This window comes from Aspergillus novofumigatus, assembly GCF_002847465.1.
Source record: "Aspergillus novofumigatus IBT 16806 chromosome Unknown P174scaffold_2, whole genome shotgun sequence".
In the NCBI taxonomy this organism is placed as follows: Eukaryota; Fungi; Ascomycota; class Eurotiomycetes; order Eurotiales; family Aspergillaceae; genus Aspergillus; species Aspergillus novofumigatus.
In genome coordinates this window covers 571,190-592,047 of record NW_020194275.1, presented here as the reverse complement: position 1 = coordinate 592,047, position 20,858 = coordinate 571,190, and the positions used below count along the sequence as shown (strand labels likewise).

The window sequence follows — 20,858 nt, the reverse complement described above, 5'->3', positions numbered from 1 at the left end:
CCTAGCCAGCTCTAGGACCCAGCTCCCCCACTAGAAGTTAATAGTGAAGATAAATAGGAGGTTAATGAGATACTAGCATCCTAACTCCACTATTACAAGCTCTAGTACTGGGTAAGATGGCTTAGTCATGATGTTGATCTTGCCTGGTATCCAGCCTGAAATTTTAGGAACTCCCTAATGTTGCTCTGTGACTTCCACGCCCGATATCCAGCCATGCCAGGCCCACTGATGCGCCTACCAGAATGGCTATAAGTAGCTGAAGATGATGTATTCCTTGATGATCACCCTGATGATGATAAACCCCAGATGAGGGCATCCGGAACCTAAAGGGGGGGTAATGTGATAATCCATCACCATATTCCCCATGGACCTCCTTACACAGAGCTTTCTGCCCATCTTGACTGCTTACCTCTCCAGGGCTGTTTGGATTGTTTGCACTGTTCCACCCTCTGTTTACATATCTCCCTACTATGTACATACTTCTTCCCCCTCTTCTCTATGCTTAGTTTTCTATCGAAATACTACCATACCATTGGAATATGAGCAGTGCCATCATAAACAGCCCTAGAGAGGTAAGCAGTCAAGATAGGTAGAAAGCTCCGTGTAAGGAGGTCCGCGGGGAACATGGTGACGGATTGTCACACCAGGTGCATCTCTAGGGATTAGATCTGGTCCTCCACCAGCTTAGTGTCATTGACTTTGTACATATCTCTGTTCTTAAACTTAAGGTCTGCAAGAGCTCTTCTCTCTAGTACTATATATAAGGTGTCTAGCTTAAAAGTAATTAGCTGGCCCTGATAGTTACCTTTAATGATGTGATTTCTGATGCCTTTAAAAGATTCTTTATATTGTTTCTCCTTAGCAGCCTTATGCAGCTTCTTTCTTTCCACTCTAACTTTATGCTTAGCCTTTTGGAACTCCCTGTATAGATCTATATCATGAGCTTTATATAGCTGATGTTGTAGTGTGATTAACTTAGCCTAAAGCATGTCGCGCTAGTGCTTCAGAGTTCAGACTAGTAAGGTTAGGATTCTTCTTAAGTTCTTGCTTTTGCTGATTGCTTAGATCTTGCGGTATGGATGCATCATGAGTTAAACTTAAATTAGTAGTGAGCTTGATTAAAGAAGTTCTTGCAGGGGTTTCCATGAAGGCAGATTAGGTATCATCCTGGACCTGGACATAGTAGGCGAAGGTACTACTTCTCTTGTGGCCTATGATAATATTCTGAGAGTGCTCATTAAGATGTCCTACAGCTATGTCAACATGTATAGATGGCAGGTAAAGGGCATTCCTTACTTAAGTTAGCTGCAGCCCCTTTCTAGTATTTGTACAGAGAGCCAGGAGTCTTTAAACCTGCTGACCTGCTGACCTGCTAGTGGTGATCTTATATTCCTCTACTTAATTATATTAGTAAGCTAGTGCAGGATGAGTGATCCACCTTCCCTCAGAATCTTTCACAGGGTGATGAAATATTGGAATTTCCTTCATGCTCTCTTTGAAGTGGATTAGGGTGCTGAGTTGATGGGCTGGGACATGGGTATAGAGCTAGATATCTTAAGGCTTCTTGATATGCTCACTGGCAAAGTGTTGTTAAGAAAAGCATATTCCAGTATGTCTTGGATAACACAAAGGCTAAGGTTATCATTCTGCTTGGTGTATGTGTAGACTGGTCTTTGAAAGGTTAGCTGATTTCAAGCTAGGTAAGAGACTAGACTTATGGGACACCCTGGTTTCTCCTGCCCTTGTTTAACCTATGCTTGACTTGCATGAGCAGCATCTGATAATTTGGATCTTCTGGGTGTTTCACTATATAGAGTTTGACATCCTTTTATTTCAGTGAGTCATTGCTTCTCATGTATCCAGAGGACTTGATAAGCGTTCTAGGGTGTGTAGATGTTGAAGTCATCATCTTTCGCAATGTACTATGCTGGTGTTGACACTGTACCATGGTGAATTGTACTTTGCTGACAGCCATGGGATGATAGGTACTGAAGAGGGGATCATTGATGTTGACAGGTGGCTGAGTCTTTGCTCCTAAGTCAAGCTTGTACTCGTCGGTTAGTGTGCTGCATACAAGCTAGCAAAATCAGCTTGATCCTTATCTCCTGAATATTTCCTTACCATAGTCATCTTACGCCTCAGTGCGTACGGAAAGAGACTATCCATTTCTTGGCACCAGAAGATTCTACAGTATCGTGCAAAAACCAAAAATCCCGACTGATACTCAACATTATGGTTATCCAGATACCAGCGAAAGAAACCTTCAATCACTCTCAGAGTGATATTCTTCAGCCAATAAGCAAGTCTGGAGGTTGGAGCTTCGATGTAAACTTCTGGAAATTTCGTTTGACATGACGGACATAACCCTTGGTAGTATCTGCGAGATCATCCTCAACCTTTGGCTCGGACTGCTGAACGAAGCTGTTCCAATCAATATCTGCTGTCTTTATTTTGCCTCTAACCATTGGAACTGAATAAGTCTGTATGCTGCGCGATCAAAATATATAAACATGAACATGTTGGAAAACGACATCTTAAGCAGGAAGAAGAAGGCCCTTTTATCCTTTTTCCCCCTCCTTGTCCTTTTTGCTCTACTCCTTGTACTGACGGTGTAGGCGCCAGGCTCATCTCAAGATGTTCACAGCGCTAGGACAGACTGAGGAAGGTTGACTATTACTCATAAAAGCGGCGATTCACAGCGTGGAAAGGCCACAATTTCGGGCCCAAAGGCCACGCACAACCATGTCCTTTCCGTCGTCACCCAGACTTACTCCGTAGTATGACTTTGCCGAATGACGTCGATGTCCAAACCAGCGAGATCTCCACCGTAGCAACTCGCAACTCACCAGTTGACTCCAGCAAACATTTTATAAAGCGGCTGTACAAACTCATACTTCAAACGTAGGTCAATTGCCTCCAAGTCTCATCAATCATCGAATCCCTCGTTATCAATTCCAACCTACCACCCATTCACCCTCCAAACAACCCCGCAACACCATCCCACCAACCGAAAATCAACTAACTAACAGCATCAATCACCAGCCACAACTTCAATCCGCGACGCGAAAATGTCCTGGTTCCAGAAAACCTTCACCCTCCCCCCTCGCTCCCGCGGCTCCTACCTCATAACCGACGAAGTCCTCTCCCAACTCCCCGAAATCCGCAACTACAAAGTCGGCATGCTCAACCTCTTCGTGCAGCACACCAGCTGCGCGCTCTCGCTGAACGAGAACTGGGACGAGGATGTGCGCGCCGATATGAGCGATGCGCTGGATAGGATTGCGCCGGCGGATCGGAAGGGGAATCTCTATCGGCATTCGGCTGAGGGGGAGGATGATATGCCGGTATGTTTTTTCCTTTTCTTTCGTTTGTGAATTGCGTTGCGGGGATGGAGAATGGCGCTGATGAATGGGCAGGCTCATATCAAGTCTGCTCTTGTTGGGGCGTCGGTTAATATTCCCATCTCGAATGGGCGGTTGGCGACGGGTACGTGGCAGGGGATTTGGTATTTGGAGTTTCGGACGAGTCGGCACACGCGCAAGGTTGTTGCGACGATTCAGGGTGAGAAGGCGTGACTCGATGGTGCCCGGGGATGTCTATGATTGCTTTGAAATTATATGCTGCGATGCATGAGATGCTGGTGCAGCCTACGAAAGTCACTGAGCTTATTTGGATGTAGAGAGCTCAATTGGAAGCATGGACGCAACGCTAGCCGTGCAAATGTCTTGTTGATAGTATATGAATGCTTGGTGTATATATCATAGCTGCAGATCAATCAAGCAGTATGACCCAGCCTTATGCCCATAACCCAAACGGGAAAAAGAAGTGATCTAGAAGAAGTGAATCTAACAGTTCATTGATCTGGTACAAATCTGTACATGAGCCCGGCAGGGCTAAAGAATATCGAAACAATTCATCAACGCCAACAATGAAAATAACCATTCTTCTACCGCTGCTCGAATGCACCTTCGGTAACACGTTGCGTCTCGTTCGCCTCAGCGGCATCACCGGTGGGTTCGAGGGGGTAGCTGGTAGCGGGGAGAGACTTGAGGTATGCACGGTGCTGCTCGTGGGCCTATGAATCATTTGTCAGCGTGTCCACGCTCCAAATCCAGAGAAAGAACTTACGAAAGGAAGACCGCAGTAGCCGCAGGTAGCAATCTCGGGCTTGTCAGTGTTGATGAAGATACGGGGGTGACCCAATGGGCCGCCGCCTCCGTCACAGCTGACGATTCTCTTGTTGGTCCAGCGCACGGGCTGCTTGTGGATAAGTTCGATGGCGGCCATGGGTTGAGGCTAGGGGATCCATGTTAGATATACTCCATGCGTCCACGTCCCAATGAGTCCTGCAGAAAGTCGCTACACACCTGAAGCTCCATAATGGTCTGCTCAAAACGAGGACCGGTCATAGCCTTTTCCCGAGGCTGCTGGCTAGCGGCCCATGTAGTGGCACGGTTGGGGCCTGAAGCTGGCGGTTACGCTCGCCGGCCTCGGGCTCCTCGCGCATGGGGGCATCCCATACACCCTGTGAGTCGGTAGGGGTAGCATTGGTGGCAGAGACATTGGGCTCGGGGGTTCGCGGGGTCGGGTCGTTGGCTTGCATACGGTTCTCCGTCAGGCGAGGCATGGTTGTCGAGTAGCTGGCCCGGGCGACGAAGCGGGGAGTCCACGCCGTGGAGAAGGCCGCGACGCGGCTTCGAGCACAGGACAGCATGCTGGGCAATTGGGGTCCCTGGTGGCACAAAGGAAAGGTGTGGTGTCTTGGGCGGCGGAGGGCGGAGGTTGGAGTCGGGATGAAGGGTGAGGTTTGCGGGAGCTCGCGCGGCCGCTTGTTTGACCAATGGGAGCCGCCCCTGCGGCTGTTACGGCGAAATTCTGCCGCTCGCAATGAAATAATTTCTTGCCTGTTTCGGTCACTGTTTTAATGTGGTCGTTGTTTCTGTTTGAGAAGGGTCTCACTCATCAAGCCAAAGGTTAGGAATTGAACAAAGTACTACTTGCCCAGGGTGCGATTCAGATTCACGACTTCTTTTGTTTGTGTTATTTGTCCTCTTTCATTTAAAAAGCGTCATCATGCCTCCGTCTCCATCCTCTGGCTCTAAGCCAGGAAAAACGATGTCGTCGCGTTTACTAACTATGAAGGTGCGCCAAAAATCAATTTCCTCTACAAATTGCCTCTCGATTAGACTGACCAAGTATTGTACAGTTCATGCAACGAGCTGCTGCCACCGCTGCAAGTAAAGCAACACCGCAGACTTCCTCCGCCGAAGAGTCCACCACTTCAACACCGAAGCGACCAAGGCTTTCCAGTGAAGGCGTATCGCAGAGTCCCGGTGCAACACCATCGTCAGATTTAGAAGCTATCTCGGCTGCTCTCGCGGCTGAGGAGGAAAAGCGAAGGGAAGCCATCGCCAGGCAAGCTGCAGATGCTGGCGAAACCGAATGGGTGCTCGACTACTCTGGAGCGGAAGATACGGGCAACGAGTATGCGACACAACCTCTTGTCATCGCGGCGGACTCTTTGGACGCGGACGACGACGATCTGGTCTACGGTGGTCGACAGGCGTATGGAAATTTCAAGCGCAAAAACAAAGTCGAGGTTTGTGATTTTCTTCGTTCTACCCGGAGAGTATGTAGCTAACAGTGCCATCCAGCATTCCGATGCTACCACCGATCCGACAGATCCCGAACAGATTAATTCCATGATCAACAAGGCGAAACAAGAGGCCAGACAGAGACCTGTGAAATTGTCTCAGCTATCCAGTATTTCTGGAGGTCGTCATAGCTTTGGTGGGGGTGAAAAATCGCAGAAGAAACGCAAGCATAAATAAATTGATCCGTCGACGACTGTTTATCGGCTCAAGTGGACATGCTCGGTGCTCAGGGGTGTGCCGATCATGGCCTAACGATGCTGAACCTGGCTTTCTGCCTAAATTGCCTCCAATTGCCATGTTTTCAGGAAACAGCTCCCTGGCTATGATGTGAGGCCTGCGTTTTCCACACGGTCCGCTCGCTGGGTCGGATTTCTTGCAGATGATGGGTACATCCTCACAGTCGAATGAAGACTCGTGAACTTGACCAATAGACTCGAATCTTCGAGTCATCCGAAGTAGTCGAAGGAACGGAATGAATTCCGAATTCGGGTTGCCCATTTTCCAGCAACGTTGGCATGATTTCTACAAAATGCGCCGATCTTGCGTCGTACGGAGAGCACCTTGTGAAATTCTCCAAGGCATCACACGGACGAGACTGCAATGGTATCTGAGCCTTATCTGAGACTGACGCCTGCTTTCCTTGGGTTAGTGTTGTCTATGCCCATAACAGTGGTCACCTTACTTGAGCAGTGGGACCTCCGGGGTCACCAATCGATTGAAATCCTCTTCGGTAGGTTGGAAATAACGCTGCAACGCGCAAATCTCCGTCGACGGGTTGTTTGACATCAAGGCCCAAGGGGCGCACGCCCTTCGGCAAAACTGAGCGTGTCTTGTCAATTTGCAATGTCACTCGAACCAGGCGAGATTGCTCCGTCTCAGAGGCTTCCATACGGCTAAAACAAGGGCAAGGCATCTTGTGAGACTAAGGTATCTCTGAGTCTCAAATATCAAGGGAACTATGGGAACGTGAAGGCAGCGACGGGTGCAACGGGTGCAACGGGTGCAACGGGTGCAACGGGACGGGCACCTTATAAATTCCCAGCAACTTGTGGTACAAATGAGTATAGCTCAAGTTGCTATGTTCTTATATGATGGCCAGCATGATGGCCCTGAAGCAGGAATAGTTGCATCTCACAATGATATGTTGTTTGCCAAAGCAAACAAGAGAAGCAGATTCGGAGAGATCAGCTCATGTCAAACCGATCTCGGCATTGTACGGGCAGCCGGTCCAACACCCAGCAAGAGTCTCATTTCTCGAAACATGCGTTTGCTCAATCCAACTATTTGTATTACAGAGTCTATAGTTCCCTCTAGAACGTCGCACAGATCCCTGGGGCTTGCTTTCAATCCCGCAGTCGTTTACAAATCAATAACCCTGTAGACTAGCCGATCACCCTGTTCTAAATCATAACTTGGCCTTCTCTTCCCTCTCTTTCTTCTGCCAGCTCTTTTGCGTCGCGAAATTCACTGCCAGATTCCAAGCCGCGATGCCTACACCCAACGGTGGTGCCAGCAACAGAACCCACGCCCACCACTTCGGGCTCGATGCCTTAATCGTCTCCATCGCCTTACAGACCTCCCTCTCCAGATCCGCCTTATCCCCATCATTCCACACAATAACCCCCTCGCCGACCCTGTCCCCCGAAACTCCGTCTTCTCGACCTTCCCACGCACATCCCCTGACTTCTCACCCTATTCTCCGCATCCTCAGCCGACAAATGCGGATCCCGCGCGCGCAGCCTTGCCATCTGCACCGCCGGATCCCTCACGCCCACAACTACCACCGTCCCACAGATCAAATCCATCCCACTCTCGAACAACAGCGGCACATCAAGCACCACCGCCCAGTGGCCGCGCACATAGTAGTACATCAGCGCCTTGTAGATCTCCCACCGCACCGCGGGGTGCACGATCTTGTTGAGGATCATGCGGTCGCGCTTGCGCTCCTCGCTGGTTCCGAAGACGCGCCGGCCGAGGGCCGGGCGGTTTAGTGGTCGTTGTGAGCCCGTTGAACCATTTTCTGACGAAGGGAGGAGGAGGTCGGGCGTGCTGGGGCCGAAGTAGTTGACTATTGCTTTGTAGGCGGGCGTGCCTGGTTCGACGACCTGGCGGGCGAGGAGGTCTGCGTCGATTATGGGGAGGGAGTACGGGGGTGAGGAGAGGAGGGCCGAGACGGTGGATTTGCCGGTTGCGATGGAGCCGGTTAGGCCTATTATGAGCATTGTGTGTTTGTTTGGTTGTTCCGGTGGACGGAGGGGGGGATGTTGTGCTCTGGCGGTGGTGAGGTGGGTGGGATGTGGGATGAATCTATTGTCTATGGATCGGATCGGGGCGTGTGAGTTGTAGGGTCAATTGGAGTATGTAGGTCGTCAGGGTGTCGTTGTTGTGAATGATGACGTTGAATATCTACACACAAGCCGGAGCTGGAGTTGGAGGTGCTTTCGGGATGCGGGGACCTCCCGTTAGTTAACCTCGGCCGATGTCACGGATAGAGAAGCTGCTGGCTATCACGTTTACAATTGAGAAGAGTAGGAATGTTCACTGGTATTTGACTTGTTATGTATATGTCTTATCATAAAGAGAAAATAGGTATCATCGAGAAGGATATTATAAAGCTATCATCATACTTATTCGTGAGGCCGCACAGGTTCGTACAGAACAGCCATGTGGTTCCCGCATTTGATGGTGTTGAAGGGGAGATCGTGACACCACACTTCTCTCAGATCGATCGTATCTGTGACGACAAATCCAGCCCTTGAAGATGATGTACCGGAGACAGGGCCATGTCAATCGAGTTCCCCTAGAAGCTCGAGGACGTTCCATTGGTTGACCTAGACTGGCACGTCCATTTTGAGCCAGTACAACCAGAACGAACCAAAGGCAGGCTCTAGCTCTCAGCGGGTGCAGCGTTGCTCTAGCCGCCAGTCATGGCAGTACGGCGAAGTCTGCTTCTCAAGAGCAGAGGTCTCGACGCAGGTCCGGAGCTAACTCAGATAGCAATAGCAAATCTAAGCTTAGGTCTCCGGAAGTCCTGTACTGGGATCTTGCTGCTGGCCCTTCCAACCAATGTACGGCCAACCCTGTGGAAGAGTTGAGTAGGGTGGCAGCACATAGCGCCCAGCGCATTCCCTCTCATTCGGACATGTCAAGTCGCATAAACCGAACACCTTGCAATAGCATTCTTCTGCCGTGGGACAGTGCACTGGTCCCTGGCCAAAGATCACTGATATCTGTTAGCACCGCACTGCTTCTTAAAGACACTGTGGCGCAGGGGCCGGGGGTCGGAAACATACTATGCCACGAGTACTCCATAATCCGTCCACTTAGGTCATCCTTGAGGGGCGTCTCCGACAACCATTTTCTGAACCGCACATAGTCACTCTTGGGCCGTTCGCGGACCTTCCAGCTTGTGACTCCAAACTGCGCGCAGCATGACACTCCAACCTCGTCCGGTACGTCAACCCCAGGAAACAGCTCCATGAAGCCGTTCTTGAAATACTCCCCCGCATGCACGTCGTCACGGTGCGTATCTGTGTGCGGGTGGATCTCCGCCGGACATCCGAGAGTCCACGCACAGCGCAGATTGACATAGCCTTGTTTTTGCAGATAAGGCACTTGGAAACGACGGAGCATTGGAACTCCATCGTAGTAGGGATCGTCGTTATGCCACTGATAGCGCCGCGAATGGATAAAAAGTATCACGTCGGGCAGATGGTCATAATTATCAATAATGTATCTGTCGTCTGCCGTCAGTACTAGCCCTCACACAAACGATAACAAACCAAAGCAAAGCACATACGTCAAATATACCATGGACTCCCGCCCTTTGTTCTGCGCCACGATCAACTCCGCGCGCTTATCGTCGACCACGTAGACACTCTTATGCCAGTCTGGGAAATTCTCGAACAACCATGAGGTATTATCGCTCTTCATGCTCGCGACCACCATATCTTTCTCGATCCTCTTGTTGTCGTGCGACGGGGATGCCTGCCCCGAACGCGAGTCCCGATTCGCACCCTCATCGTGTATCGCATTATGAACCGCCGCCGCCGACTCCCGGTCCGTGGAATTTTTCGCAAAGAACAGAAAATATAGAGCGTAGACGATGACAATGGTGACGAAGATTGCCTTTTCCTTATTGCGACGGCGGGGGCTCTGGACTCCGCCGCCGAAGAACAGCATGGTTGTAGACGTAGGAGACTCTGGGGGCTTTATGACAATTCCGCAATTACTGATGACAGAAATAGTATCAGCAGCATGGAGCAGCGACCATCGCGGCGTGTTGAACAGATGAAGAGAATGCGCAGAGTCGGCTCTCCGGCGGAGTGGCACAGGATTGGAGGGTGGATGCAATTGCGTAAAGACGTTCGAAAGGATTGCGCGCTACTGGTCGTTAATCATGACAGAATTAATATTATATTCAAACAAATGAGCATTCAGTAAGAATGCACTCCGTCGAGCCAGCTTCCACCAGCCGATGATCAGATCAAGTGGATGCAGCTGGGGATAAACTCCAGGTGTCCAAGTTCAAACCAAACAAACTTCCCCAGAACCACACCTGTCCACTATGTGGATCCAGATATCTGTACAGTTTAATTCTACCATTTGACATAAACTCCAGTATAGAAATGGTTGCTATGCAAGAAATAAGTCATCAATTCATTCCTCGTTCATGAGCCCAAGCCCAGGCTATTCTGGCCCTTTAATATATCCAAAAGCTGTTTATATACTGCGCTTATTGACAACCATCAATATGGCCGATATACCAATTATGGGCCTCAATGCTGGTAGCATCCTCGCCCGCATTTCCACCGCTTGAGTCGATTCCCTGGACGACCGTGACATCAGACGCCGTAACAGGAGCGTTGTCACCGCTCGTGATCCAGTACTCTGGGCTGGTGTGGCTGAAGCCAAAGGCTCGGGGCGGGAGTCTGGGGACAATATCGTTTGTGTGTGTGACACGGTAATTGGAACCCTGTCCGGTGATGAATGTTGCCAAGGCCTTGTTTCCAACCCGGGGGAACCGTAACCATACTTCACAAACAATTAGTCCCATTACGCCCTTAACTGATTTGACAAGGGATGACTTACCAGCTGGACAGGAATCCCTGCTTTCCGCAACGTAGCAGCCCCCAGTGTTGCAAGGGCAGCGCCGAAGCTATGTCCAGTAAAGACAACGGTATAGCCAGGGTAAGTTGCAAGGGCAGAGTTGAGCTCGGTCGTTAGTGCATTGGCAACGACTTCCCAGGACTTCCAGAACCCCCGTGTACCGAGCATCCGCTGCAGACATCACTGAGGCTGTCCAGACCAAAGTCCAGGTTCGCCAACCAGGTGTCTATCGTGCGACTTCCTCTGAAAGAGACCACAAGTAGCTTGTTGGTGGTGTCTGCAACCAAGAAGCCTGCCACGTCTCCATACGCGGAGTCACTACCAACTCTGTTAGATATACGAGCTACTCATGTATGGGAACAACCTACTCGTAGAACTCCGAAAGGGTCTTGGTGTTGGCTGCCTCAACCAGCGGACAGTTCCCAGAAGAGCACGTCAGCTTGCTGCCCGTGGAATTGATGTTGTTGGTACAATAAGAGGCAGCAGAGTATTGCGCAAACAATGACAAATTTTGCAACACCGACGAGGACACAGCTACTTAATAGTTAACACCACACATAGCCCAATCTTAGGAAGCGTCAGACATACCTCGCTCCGCCAACATTGCTGGCGCCGCAGCACCCAGCGTAGCAAACGCCGCAACAGCCAGCGTACAGACAGACCTGAACTGGACCATGATGCCTAGCCTATACTCAAGACAATCCTTTCAGAGAAAGTGTAGGCAGACTCTCAGCGCGATAAGGCCCAGAAGACGACACGACACCTAGATCCTCATCCTCAGCGATCCGCAGGAATGCGGAGAATTTATACCCAGCCAGAACCCACATAGCGACTCAGTAGTCGCACTCTCCACTCTCCAATATTCATCCCGCCTTGCTCGTCAGCTGAGGGCATTCCTCGCGAACAATCCAGGGCGGGGTAGATAGGCCCAGTCAGCCGTCAACCAACCGGCCTCATTGTAAACATGGTGCGGCGCTCCTCTCGACCAAGCTGACACATTCCGGGCGATTTCCCCATTCCTCGCTGACTCAAACAGGATGTTGGCCCGTCGCCAGCCATGAAAAATCGCAAAGTGCTCCGTTGTGTCTACTAGATACTACTCCACATGCCAGGGTGCTAAAGTAGCGTGTGATGCTCCCCACCAATTCCCGGGATAATCCCCGCAGTCTGCAGAAGCCCCAGGCGTTCCAAGAACTAGAAAGGTGTGAAGAACGCGAAGATCAGTAAACCAGGCTTGAGAGTGTGGGGCTGATTGGTCGAATTGTAGTTTTCCAAGGAATATAGTTCCATCGGTGACCGGACTCCGGCAAGAGAATCAATCAATAGACTCCGTGCCTGGCTCTCTAGCGGTGACGAGTGACGAGAAAAGATGGCTGGCGGCTACCGAGAAATGGCACCCGCCAAGTTCCGGGCTAAATCATCCTACTCGGTGGTATTGAGGAATCACCCTGGCGGTGTGGATGGTCGATTGGACGAGATAACAACTGAATGGTGGAAGATTCCTTGTTGCTTCCCCTGCTGCAGGGGAAGGGCCAACCATATGGATTGTCTTAGATTGTCTTATACGAGGTGTCGTCACAAAGTACGCACGGTGCAGGCTGAGTCGTGCTGTCTAATGTATATAGCGTCGGCATATATATTCCAGCAGTCCTCATGACCATGTACGAGCGGTGGAGCACATGAAGCCGAGACTCGAGGAAATTGACTTGCCGCGCGTATGCGATGCAACACTCGGTACTCTACCTATGCCGTCCAGCCTTGACCACTACGTAGTGAGGTACTTTCCACGTGGTACTAGAGTGTACGAGGCGACTTGGCAGAAGCTACTCAAGAGCCCACCCAGCTTTGGATACCAACACCTCTAATTCACTGACAAGCCTGATTTTGACTTCTAAAGGACACCATCAAATCCCATCAATTGATGCTCGGAAATGCAAATTATCCATAATACCGAAGGAAGAGAAGAGTCAGAAAAAGCAAGGCATACATTCGCTCCGTGGAACGCCGACCATGTACATTAAGAAATCATATCTGTCTTTTGATGGCAAAAAGCTAGATGGGAGTTACTAGGCGAGGTAGTATCAATGCTGTAATCCAATTAGTTTCTACGCTTGATGTGCAAGAGACATCGTGAGTCAGAAAGATATTATGCCAACATACCGAACCATTCATTGGGCTGCAGGATTCTCTAAGGGCTTCAATGCTATCACTGCGCGTTCTCCCCGCCATTCTCCCCACCTTCAGTGTAGTCCGTCATACCAGCGTCCTGCCCGTCGTTGGTTTCGCCAGCGAGAACCTTGGTCCGCGGGATCTGGTGCTCGGGCAGAGGTGCCCCCGGTGTGGCTGCGACAACATTGTCGTTCTCATCAACAAACTCAAAGTTATAGCGGGATAGCAGATGGGGGATGGCCGAGAGTTGCGGGCCATAACGCGCCGTATTGTCGTACAGTTCGAATAAGGGCACGGCGAGCAGCTTCATGTTCTTTGGGACCGAGAGGACCTCTATCAAGTCGCGATTGGTCAGAACTCTTTTGAAGAGTCGAAAAGGGCCCAGTGGAAATCGGCGAACTTACTCTTCTTCGGCAGCTGAATGAAGTACAACTTCTTACACTCCTTAGGCCGCGTAACGTGTCCGGGGAGAAAGGGATACATGAAGGTCTCGAAATTCGGCCGCCACCACTGCGCAAGCGTATCACCAATCTCCCAGTCTTCATTGACGCCTTCGCCTGAGAATTGGGATCCCACCGGCGCCAGACGCTCGTTCAGTCGCTTCTTGAATCCTTCAACCTCGTCATCCTCGAAGTGAAGATAGTCACCTGGTCTTTAGAACTCGGAGCATTAGTTTGAGTTTTGTTCGCTGACTGGGACAGTCTCGGGCCAGCCCAGCTCGAAACCTAGCACGACGTACAACTTGAAGAATGCATTTGCAATCTGCAGCATCAGGACATGAGGGTGGTTGTGTTCGTGGCAGACAAGGACACCCTCGCAGGTTCGGCGCATGCCATGTTTCTCGTAATGCTCCTCCAGACGCTTTAAACGAGCTAGAACTGAGGGATCCTCTTCAGGTTGTGTCTCCTTGGTACCGAATGTGTAATTAGAAAGAGGGTATAAACGGATAGTCTTGGGTTGCTGTGCGGAGAAGTCTTTGGGAATGATCGGTCTGGTAGGATTTATTCAATCAGTATAAATAACGAGCGCAAGGGAAGACACGCAATAGCGCCTCAAGGTGTAAAGAGGACAGGGTTCAAGCCAGAACTCACGGATGAGAGCTTTGCATCGAAGTCGCTGTAGCTGTTGACATTTTGGGTGAAGTATATTCTGACAGGAGACCAAATCTGTTTTCTGTGGTCCAGCAGGCGAGAGGTTCCTTGGAATTGAAGGTGTTTATATGTAGCTTGCTTGTCGCATGTCGAAGCTCTGTTATGTCGCAGATCGGAGCTGCCCCGCGAAAACGTTCGGCCGGATTCCGGGCTGTGCTTAGGTGTAACGACGTGACAACAGCTTTCGATGTCGACCACTGAACCAGATTTGTCCTTGGTATATTTCATGAGATGCCATTCATATCGAGGAATGCCCGCGAGATTGGCAGCTATCATGTCATCGTCTAGCAAACGAGGCTGTAGAGGATCAAAGATGCTATTCACGTATCAGGGAAACACTATGTCATACTACACGACAGTCTTCGACTGTGGGCTGATTAAATCATCCCATTCAAGGATTCCTCGTTGCTACAGCATGCCAGTGCAGTCTCCAGCGTACAGTGTAAATATTTCATAAGAGGAGAAGAAGTACATTGTATAGCAAGTGCAAAGAGTCAATAGGGTCGAGAGGATGCAAGTCAACTATTCGACCGCCTGCCATCATCACGCATTAAAGTTGTCCAAGATAGCCACGTCCTTGATCTTCTCCCAGATTGCATCGATCCGCTTCACAGCATCCGCGCTCAGAGGACCCCTCTGGATCGCCGCGATCGTCTCCTCGAACTGACTGATCTTAGACGCTCCGACTATGACCGCATCCCCTAGATCCTCACGGATATGCGAATGGAAGAAGATCCACCGGTAGGCCAGCTCTGCCTTGGTGACTCCCTCCGCCTTCGCAATCTCGGCCCAGTCATCCAGCGCCTCCAACAGTGCAGGTTTATTGTACAGCTTATGATAGATCTGACCAAATACACTGTTTGGATCCCAGCGTCCCTCGCCGCCAGCGAGGAGCTGCTCTTTCGTCTTGGACAGGAAGCCACCGGCAATGGGGCTGTACGCATAAAAGCGGATGTTGTTTTCCCGGAGGACGGGCAGTAACTCCGTTTCGACCCGGCGGGATACAGCGTTGTAGTTGCCCTGGTAGACGGAAGGGAGGACATAGCCCTTCTCCTTGGCGACGCGGACAACTTCCTGAACCTCCTCCGGGCGGAAATTCGACAGGCCAAAGTGCTTGAATTTCCCTGCCTTGTGGAGCTCGTTGATGCCCGCGAGGGTCTCCTCAAGCGGGATCTGGCGATCCGGCGAGTGAATATAGTACACGTTCACCTATGATCATGGTCAGCCCGTGCAATGGAAGTCAAAACGACAAATGGAAGCGAGCTTACACTATCCGTGTCCAGCTTTTGCAGACTCTCGTCGCCGATTTTGATCGTCTGGTCTTTAGTAGCGCTTCCAGGGACGAAGCCACCACCGAGCTTGGTGTCAATGACGAAGCGCTTTGCGGCTTTGGTTTGTCCGAGAAGTTCCTCGCTCGTTCCGTAGATCTGTGCCGTGTCGATGGTCTTGACGTTATTCTGTTCCAGGACTTGAAGGAACTCTTCCACCTTCTCCGCGGTGGACCACCCAGGTACTGTACCGAATGTACCACCGCCAAAGACTATCTGAGCGTGAGATTTGGCCATTGTGTATTACAATCAGAGGGATGCCTGAAGTAGAGAGAAAGAAGCTGTTGATATTACTGGATTGAATCTATCATGGAAAAGGTCAATCATCTTGCTACTTATACATTGCTCGATGACCAGAGCTGCGTGATAATTTGGACATTATCCAAGAGTAAAGTCCGTTGATCGAACGTTATCTCCATACATGAAGAGCCTGAATCGTCAATTCGATCACAAGAGATGGAACCATTGTACATGAAGTGACCAATTGTAGCGGTTTATGGTGGAAGAAAATGATAGAATAATCAATATTAGGAATACGTGAGGTAATCGGATTTGAAATCAACCTTGAATACGACTCGACCAATCACCGTACGATCTGCGTAGCCTCTACTGGGTCATCTACCTTTACCTAAATGCTTAGGATAAGCTGCAGTACGTACTACTAATTATAACGCAGCGAGCTAGGTACCTTGCCTATACGATGGACCCAATCAACGTCCTCGATACTTGGAGCAGCTTCTTATATCCGAATTCCGAGCAGTATGGACTCATTGTTGATCACTTTGACACCATTCTAACTGATTGCTGTGCTCCCGTACCGCTTGCTGCCATATGATCTTGATTTGTAATGAAGGAGCGACATAGAAGCTTCCAGAAGAATCTTCTGTGAGGTGAAGCTAGGCTAGGAGAGGTCGGTCTCGATCAAGTCCTAGTATACTAGGTAGAGAGCATGACAAGTTACATCTTCACTATAGTCTAACAATCTGAAATTGGACAGTATATTTCTGATACAATTGTCCGACTCTTACTTGCATCTATCAAACCCGGAAGCACCATGAACCCCCCGAACTGCCGACCTCAACCATGCAACATACCCAGCAAATGCTTATAGGTTGAATTAAATCACATCTATGACAAAACACCTGAGAATACACTTCTGTAGATATCAGAGCTTGGCGTCGAAATCCTCAAACTCGGTAATATCTGTGACCGCGATGGGTCCAGCGCTCATAACCATGCGTGCCTTGAACTCAGGCACGTTGGTAATGTAGGTCACCTTTCGATCAGCCTTGGGCTTGCGAACACCATTAGTCACAGGCTTGGAATCCTTGTCGGCAGTTTCAATGCCAAGTTGCTTCGCATGCAGACCAATGTTCTGTCTGGCTTGCTCAAGCACCGGCGCTGTCTGCTGCTCTGATAAGCTCATCTCAGAGAGTAAGAACTTCTTCAACACGGCGAGAATCTGATCTGCGTCACTAGCAGAGAGATCAGCGCTCTCAAATACAGAGCTCAGGCGGCTCGTATCCACGGCAAAGCCGGCGCCCTCCAATTGCTTTCCAAGCAGAGACACTAGCCGGGACTGCTGGTCTTTGCCTTCGACTTTGGCGTGCACACCCCCTTGAGCATTCAGATAGATTGAAAGTTTACCCCGGGTGGGTGAACGAGGGTCAATAAGCTGCTTATAAAAGTCCACAATATCAGCCTTAGTCAACCCCCTGACATTGGCCGCATCACTTTCATTCTGTAAGAAATCGAAATATTCTGAGCCGATGTGACTCCAGAATCGCGATGTCTCGGAGCTCAGATTCTTGAGTTTCTCCAGTCTCTTGTTGATCACGCTTCGCTTGTGACCCTCGAAATCCTTCTCGGACATATTTTCCAATGTCTCTCCTGTCTGAATGAGGAAGTTATCGATACGCGACTCGAGATACTCGGCCGTACGCTCACTCTGGATAATGACCCGATAACCAATGGTCGTGGCGGAATAGCGTGCACCACTCCAAACAACGTATCCAAGCTGCTCCTTGCTTCGAAGTTGGTCAAAGGCGGGTTCGTCGGTCATCTGCGCAAACAGCAGTAGCTTTGCTCGAAGCATGTCATCCGTGATACTTCCAACATAAACATAATACTCAATGCAGTGGTTGATATTGGCGGGGTCTTGGAGCGTGCGTTCATACACATAATTGCTTCCAGGAGGGATGATAATGTTCCGCCTCACGTGCCATTGCGACTGGGGCAGAGGGCGGCTTTGCAGAATGTTTTCCACCAAGTCCGTCATCTTAAGGGCATCCTCCTTGTACAGGTTGCCATGCGCAAGGACCTCAATATGATTCTGGCTGAGTAGCTGCGGGAAGAAGTTCGAGATATCCTCCGGTTCGATATGCTCTAATTCAGCCGCGTATTGTTCGTTGATCCATGTCTTCTCAGAGGTCAAATATCTGGTATAATCACCGACCTGATAGAACGGCTGTTGATACTCTGCATTGCGATATCCCCGAGACAAGCGTTCCTTTATGATGTGGAAGCGATTCGGATCAACAACCAAGTCGCGCATGCTCGTAAACACTTTTTCCAGGAGAACAGCCATCTTGTCGTTGTACCCTCCAACAGACACGTCTAATCCAAAGACACTGGCGGAGAGGTGATAGTCAAGCCCAGCAAGCTCAGCATCGTACGAGTATTCCACCAAAGCATCCTTGACAAGTTCACAATACAGCTTCGATTTCACCAAGTTCGCAGGGGTGGCCCACGCCAGGGGGTTTCTCAACGTGATATGGACGGTGCCTTTGGGGACCCAGAAACGGTCATCCTTCTTGAACCAGAGGCGCACATGGTCATCATGACGAATGAGTTTCGGCGTCTTTGCTGGCTCTGCTACTTCTTTCTTCTCCACCGAGAGTCTAGTTGGGACGAACTCGTTCTTGTGGGGCATATGAAGTTCCGACAGTCTGGTCTCTGGAGTAGTGTCCAAGGCTTTTCGGATGTCGGCCATGAAGTCCTGGGGTATCTTGCCCACTTTGTACTCGGTACCGTACCACTTCTCCTTGGAGTCCCAGTCTCCTGGATACTCCTGAGAGACAACGATCAGCCGGAAGTTGTCAGGCCGAAGGCATGACAAAGCCTTCTTGATAAGGTCGGGGTCGAACTTGCGCAGGAGGGAACCACTGAGAAGCCATTCTCTGGGAAGGGGCTTCTGCATGACGCTGCTCAGTCGACTGGTGAATCGACTGGCAGGGGATTTCTGTTTGAAGCGGAATTCAACCTCGGCCAAGTTCTTCATCTCATCAAAAACCCACTGCTGCGGCTCCCTTTCCTTCAGCATCGCGATATACTGGAAGACCACCTTGGCTACCTCTCGGTACTGCTGCAGTCCCTCTTTTGTCAATCGAATCGAGATGGTGAAAGCGGCTGCTCCGGGACAGATGGGCATGACGCCGGCAGACAAGCCGTTAGCCCATCCCTTTGCCTTGATATAAGCCAAAATGCTGCCAGGTCCTTCGTGGCCAATCAGGTGACTGATATACCGACTTGGCTGAGACTCGTAGAGGGTTTCCTCATCCAGGAACGGGAAGTAAATGTCCAAAGAACGGGTGTCCATGACGGGCTTAGCGAAGATTTGAATGCCCAAATCCTCGTCCCTCCAGGGTTGAACATCGTCCCATCGATTTTGCGGCAAGTCCTTGTTCTCCACTTCGGAGAACAGCTCCTCGACCCATTTCTCAAGTTCATCCAAAGACTCTCGCCCGAGCACACATAATCTCATTCGGTTCGCTGAATAGTGCTTCTGGTAGAACTTGATAAATTCGCTGCGGACTTCTAAGCCGCGTTGCTGAGGGTCCTCCTTCAAGGTCTTGAGGTTACCGGTCGAGAAGTGGTGATAAGGGTGGGCCGGGTTGGACAATGATTTGTTCAACTGCATCAAACGCCATAAATCACTCTGGAGGTTCTTCTTGTTCTCCGAATCCACCGCCCGCAGCTCGCGGTCTAGAGTAGACTCCAAAAAAAGGGGAGACACAAAGAACTGTGCGAAGCGATCGAGCGCTCCATACAGAGGGGACGGGGGCTCGGAAGGGTCTGACTCCGCTAACGCATGGGCGCCGTTGGTTGTTCCATTGGTTGTTCCGTTGGTCGTGCCGTTAGTTGTGCCATTAGTTATGCCGTTTGTTGTGCCATTGAGCGTGCCGTTGGGCTGTCCATCCCCCGAGTCGGTCGTAGCAGAGACTTCAAAAAAATAATTCGTCTCCGTAGCTGCTGTGTATGCATTCGACGAGCCAGAATGGGAGGCAAGATATTGATTGTAGGCATTTTCCTTTGGGAACTATCCGGACCACGACGAAGTCAGTCACTTGAACTTCATCAAACGAAACCTGATATTCGACATGTTTACTTGCAACCTACCTTTTTAGTTCCCATGAAGAGTAAATGCTCTACAGCATGAGCCATTCCTGGCATATCATCTGCATCTGAAAAATTTCCCACATTGACATTGACGGATGCGCTAGCCTTGTCCGTTTCAGGATCATGGACTAAGAGCGCCTCCAATTTGTTGGCCAAGCGAATAACTCGATAGGAGCGATCATCGAGCTCTGGCTTTTCCAAATGCTCCGTAATGCGTTGGATGGAGCCCATGGTGACGGCTGCAGCTGAGAAAGGAGCGAAAATAGACCGGGGAAGAGAGTGACGAGGCCAACAGCGTGATAGCAGAGACTGAGGGCAATTCAAGCGACGACGTGGCGAAGAGGAGAAATGAGGGGCAATCGCCGCAGAGGCGATAGAAGGCGCGAGTGAGAATGAGCGAAGATGACCAGTATTGAAATAGAGGAATCCTTTGGAGTTCCACAGGCGGAGAGATGGAGAGGACCTTGGAGGCATGCGATGCGCGAGGGTTGCCCAAGGGGAAGCCGCTAGGCAAATTGCTGGCGGAGTTTAAACAGTGGCCCCGGAGCTAAGTACTGTCCACTATTGCGCGATTACGCAAGGATACAAATCTGGAGAAAAGAGGGACAGCACGGAGAGGTCTATGAACGGGTAAAAAAGGGGCGATATGTACAGGTAGTTATGGAAAGTAATTGAAATTGAGGAAATCAAACATCCATAGGAAATAGAAAACGGAGAATTATGATGGAAATCACATATGCAGGTGATAAATTCCAGGTTGACTTAAGGTGATGAGAGGTGATGATGATGACAGTTGACGCGAGACATCCCCTTCCAGGAGGCGGTGAGGCATAATGCCTCGGGCAAGCAGGCGGTGAACCAGTAGTGAGCTCACTCTTTCGCCATCCCCAGGAATGTCGAATTGTTGATCATCAAGGGAGGGTGAAGGGTCTGAGACATACGGAGTATCTACAGGAAGAATCAGTTGGCTTGAAAACAATATGTGTGTTTGCTGTGGATGCACTATGCCTCCCAATACACATAACGTATTGTTGAAGATCTTCAGAACC

At 50.2% G+C, this 20,858-nt stretch overlaps 10 protein-coding genes across 10 annotated transcripts; 2 read left to right on the top strand and 8 right to left on the bottom strand.

Moving 5' to 3' along the window:
• Window positions 1-662: 662 nt before the first annotated feature.
• Window positions 663-2,166, bottom strand: P174DRAFT_457272 (uncharacterized protein; the record flags this gene model as incomplete). The annotated part of the gene is made up of 10 exons (XM_024829538.1): window positions 663-931; window positions 1,017-1,113; window positions 1,174-1,247; window positions 1,297-1,314; window positions 1,354-1,364; window positions 1,439-1,545; window positions 1,578-1,666; window positions 1,726-1,825; window positions 1,946-2,077; window positions 2,122-2,166. The coding sequence occupies 10 exons, from the start codon at window positions 2,164-2,166 to the stop codon at window positions 663-665; spliced, it is 942 nt and encodes a 313-aa protein (XP_024685084.1).
• A 468-nt stretch (window positions 2,167-2,634) lies between these two features.
• On the top strand, window positions 2,635-3,794 carry P174DRAFT_448256 (YjbQ family protein; the record flags this gene model as incomplete). The annotated part of the gene is made up of 3 exons (XM_024828747.1): window positions 2,635-2,665; window positions 3,043-3,344; window positions 3,417-3,794. The coding sequence occupies 3 exons, from the start codon at window positions 2,635-2,637 to the stop codon at window positions 3,573-3,575; spliced, it is 492 nt and encodes a 163-aa protein (XP_024685083.1). The 3' UTR covers window positions 3,576-3,794.
• On the bottom strand, window positions 3,752-4,714 carry P174DRAFT_448255 (zinc-finger domain-containing protein; the record flags this gene model as incomplete). Its single annotated transcript, XM_024828746.1, has 3 exons — window positions 3,752-4,075; window positions 4,129-4,296; window positions 4,454-4,714. 3 exons carry the CDS (start codon window positions 4,712-4,714, stop codon window positions 3,947-3,949), a joined length of 558 nt encoding a protein of 185 aa, XP_024685082.1. The 3' UTR covers window positions 3,752-3,946.
• Window positions 4,715-5,115: 401 nt separating this feature from the next.
• On the top strand, window positions 5,116-5,831 carry P174DRAFT_428033 (uncharacterized protein; the record flags this gene model as incomplete). Its single annotated transcript, XM_024825486.1, has 3 exons — window positions 5,116-5,142; window positions 5,207-5,599; window positions 5,655-5,831. The coding sequence occupies 3 exons, from the start codon at window positions 5,116-5,118 to the stop codon at window positions 5,829-5,831; spliced, it is 597 nt and encodes a 198-aa protein (XP_024685081.1).
• A 1,073-nt stretch (window positions 5,832-6,904) lies between these two features.
• On the bottom strand, window positions 6,905-8,071 carry P174DRAFT_438258 (putative dephospho-CoA kinase). Its single transcript, XM_024826495.1, has 2 exons — window positions 7,317-8,071; window positions 6,905-7,288 (listed from the first exon to the last, which is right to left on the bottom strand). The coding sequence occupies exons 1-2, from the start codon at window positions 7,874-7,876 to the stop codon at window positions 7,060-7,062; spliced, it is 789 nt and encodes a 262-aa protein (XP_024685080.1). The 5' UTR covers window positions 7,877-8,071; the 3' UTR covers window positions 6,905-7,059.
• A 124-nt stretch (window positions 8,072-8,195) lies between these two features.
• P174DRAFT_501243 (DUF3431 domain-containing protein) lies at window positions 8,196-10,138 on the bottom strand. Its single transcript, XM_024831024.1, has 3 exons — window positions 9,454-10,138; window positions 8,948-9,390; window positions 8,196-8,877 (listed from the first exon to the last, which is right to left on the bottom strand). The coding sequence occupies exons 1-3, from the start codon at window positions 9,834-9,836 to the stop codon at window positions 8,669-8,671; spliced, it is 1,035 nt and encodes a 344-aa protein (XP_024685079.1). The 5' UTR covers window positions 9,837-10,138; the 3' UTR covers window positions 8,196-8,668.
• A 251-nt stretch (window positions 10,139-10,389) lies between these two features.
• On the bottom strand, window positions 10,390-11,439 carry P174DRAFT_457267 (lipase family protein; the record flags this gene model as incomplete). Its single annotated transcript, XM_024829537.1, has 5 exons — window positions 10,390-10,688; window positions 10,742-10,904; window positions 10,925-11,090; window positions 11,132-11,297; window positions 11,352-11,439. 5 exons carry the CDS (start codon window positions 11,437-11,439, stop codon window positions 10,390-10,392), a joined length of 882 nt encoding a protein of 293 aa, XP_024685078.1.
• A 1,530-nt stretch (window positions 11,440-12,969) lies between these two features.
• On the bottom strand, window positions 12,970-14,064 carry P174DRAFT_417515 (cleavage and polyadenylation specificity factor subunit 5; the record flags this gene model as incomplete). The annotated part of the gene is made up of 4 exons (XM_024824606.1): window positions 12,970-13,265; window positions 13,337-13,584; window positions 13,672-13,923; window positions 14,024-14,064. 4 exons carry the CDS (start codon window positions 14,062-14,064, stop codon window positions 12,970-12,972), a joined length of 837 nt encoding a protein of 278 aa, XP_024685077.1.
• Window positions 14,065-14,626: 562 nt separating this feature from the next.
• On the bottom strand, window positions 14,627-15,648 carry P174DRAFT_365483 (aldo/keto reductase family protein; the record flags this gene model as incomplete). Its single annotated transcript, XM_024822062.1, has 2 exons — window positions 14,627-15,292; window positions 15,352-15,648. The coding sequence occupies 2 exons, from the start codon at window positions 15,646-15,648 to the stop codon at window positions 14,627-14,629; spliced, it is 963 nt and encodes a 320-aa protein (XP_024685076.1).
• Window positions 15,649-16,394: 746 nt separating this feature from the next.
• On the bottom strand, window positions 16,395-20,565 carry P174DRAFT_383754 (a-pheromone processing metallopeptidase Ste23). The gene is made up of 3 exons (XM_024823180.1): window positions 19,810-20,565; window positions 19,634-19,729; window positions 16,395-19,474 (listed from the first exon to the last, which is right to left on the bottom strand). The coding sequence occupies exons 1-3, from the start codon at window positions 20,281-20,283 to the stop codon at window positions 16,577-16,579; spliced, it is 3,468 nt and encodes a 1,155-aa protein (XP_024685075.1). The 5' UTR covers window positions 20,284-20,565; the 3' UTR covers window positions 16,395-16,576.
• Between the last annotated feature and the right edge of the window lie 293 nt (window positions 20,566-20,858).

Coding starts and splice junctions, on each gene's coding strand:
- P174DRAFT_501243 (XM_024831024.1), bottom strand. CDS start 9,836: ATGCTGTTCTTCGGCGGCGGAGTCCAGAGCCCCCGCCGTCGCAATAAG. Junction 9,391..9,453: donor GAGTCCATGGTATATTTGAC/GTATGTGCTTTG, acceptor GGCAGACGACAG/ATACATTATTGATAATTATG. Junction 8,878..8,947: donor TATGGAGTACTCGTGGCATA/GTATGTTTCCGA, acceptor AACAGATATCAG/TGATCTTTGGCCAGGGACCA.
- P174DRAFT_383754 (XM_024823180.1), bottom strand. CDS start 20,283: ATGCCTCCAAGGTCCTCTCCATCTCTCCGCCTGTGGAACTCCAAAGGA. Junction 19,730..19,809: donor TCTTCATGGGAACTAAAAAG/GTAGGTTGCAAG, acceptor TGGTCCGGATAG/TTCCCAAAGGAAAATGCCTA. Junction 19,475..19,633: donor AGACGAATTATTTTTTTGAA/GTCTCTGCTACG, acceptor GACCCTTCCGAG/CCCCCGTCCCCTCTGTATGG.
- P174DRAFT_438258 (XM_024826495.1), bottom strand. CDS start 7,876: ATGCTCATAATAGGCCTAACCGGCTCCATCGCAACCGGCAAATCCACC. Junction 7,289..7,316: donor CAGGGGATGTGCGTGGGAAG/GTCGAGAAGACG, acceptor TTCGGGGGACAG/GGTCGGCGAGGGGGTTATTG.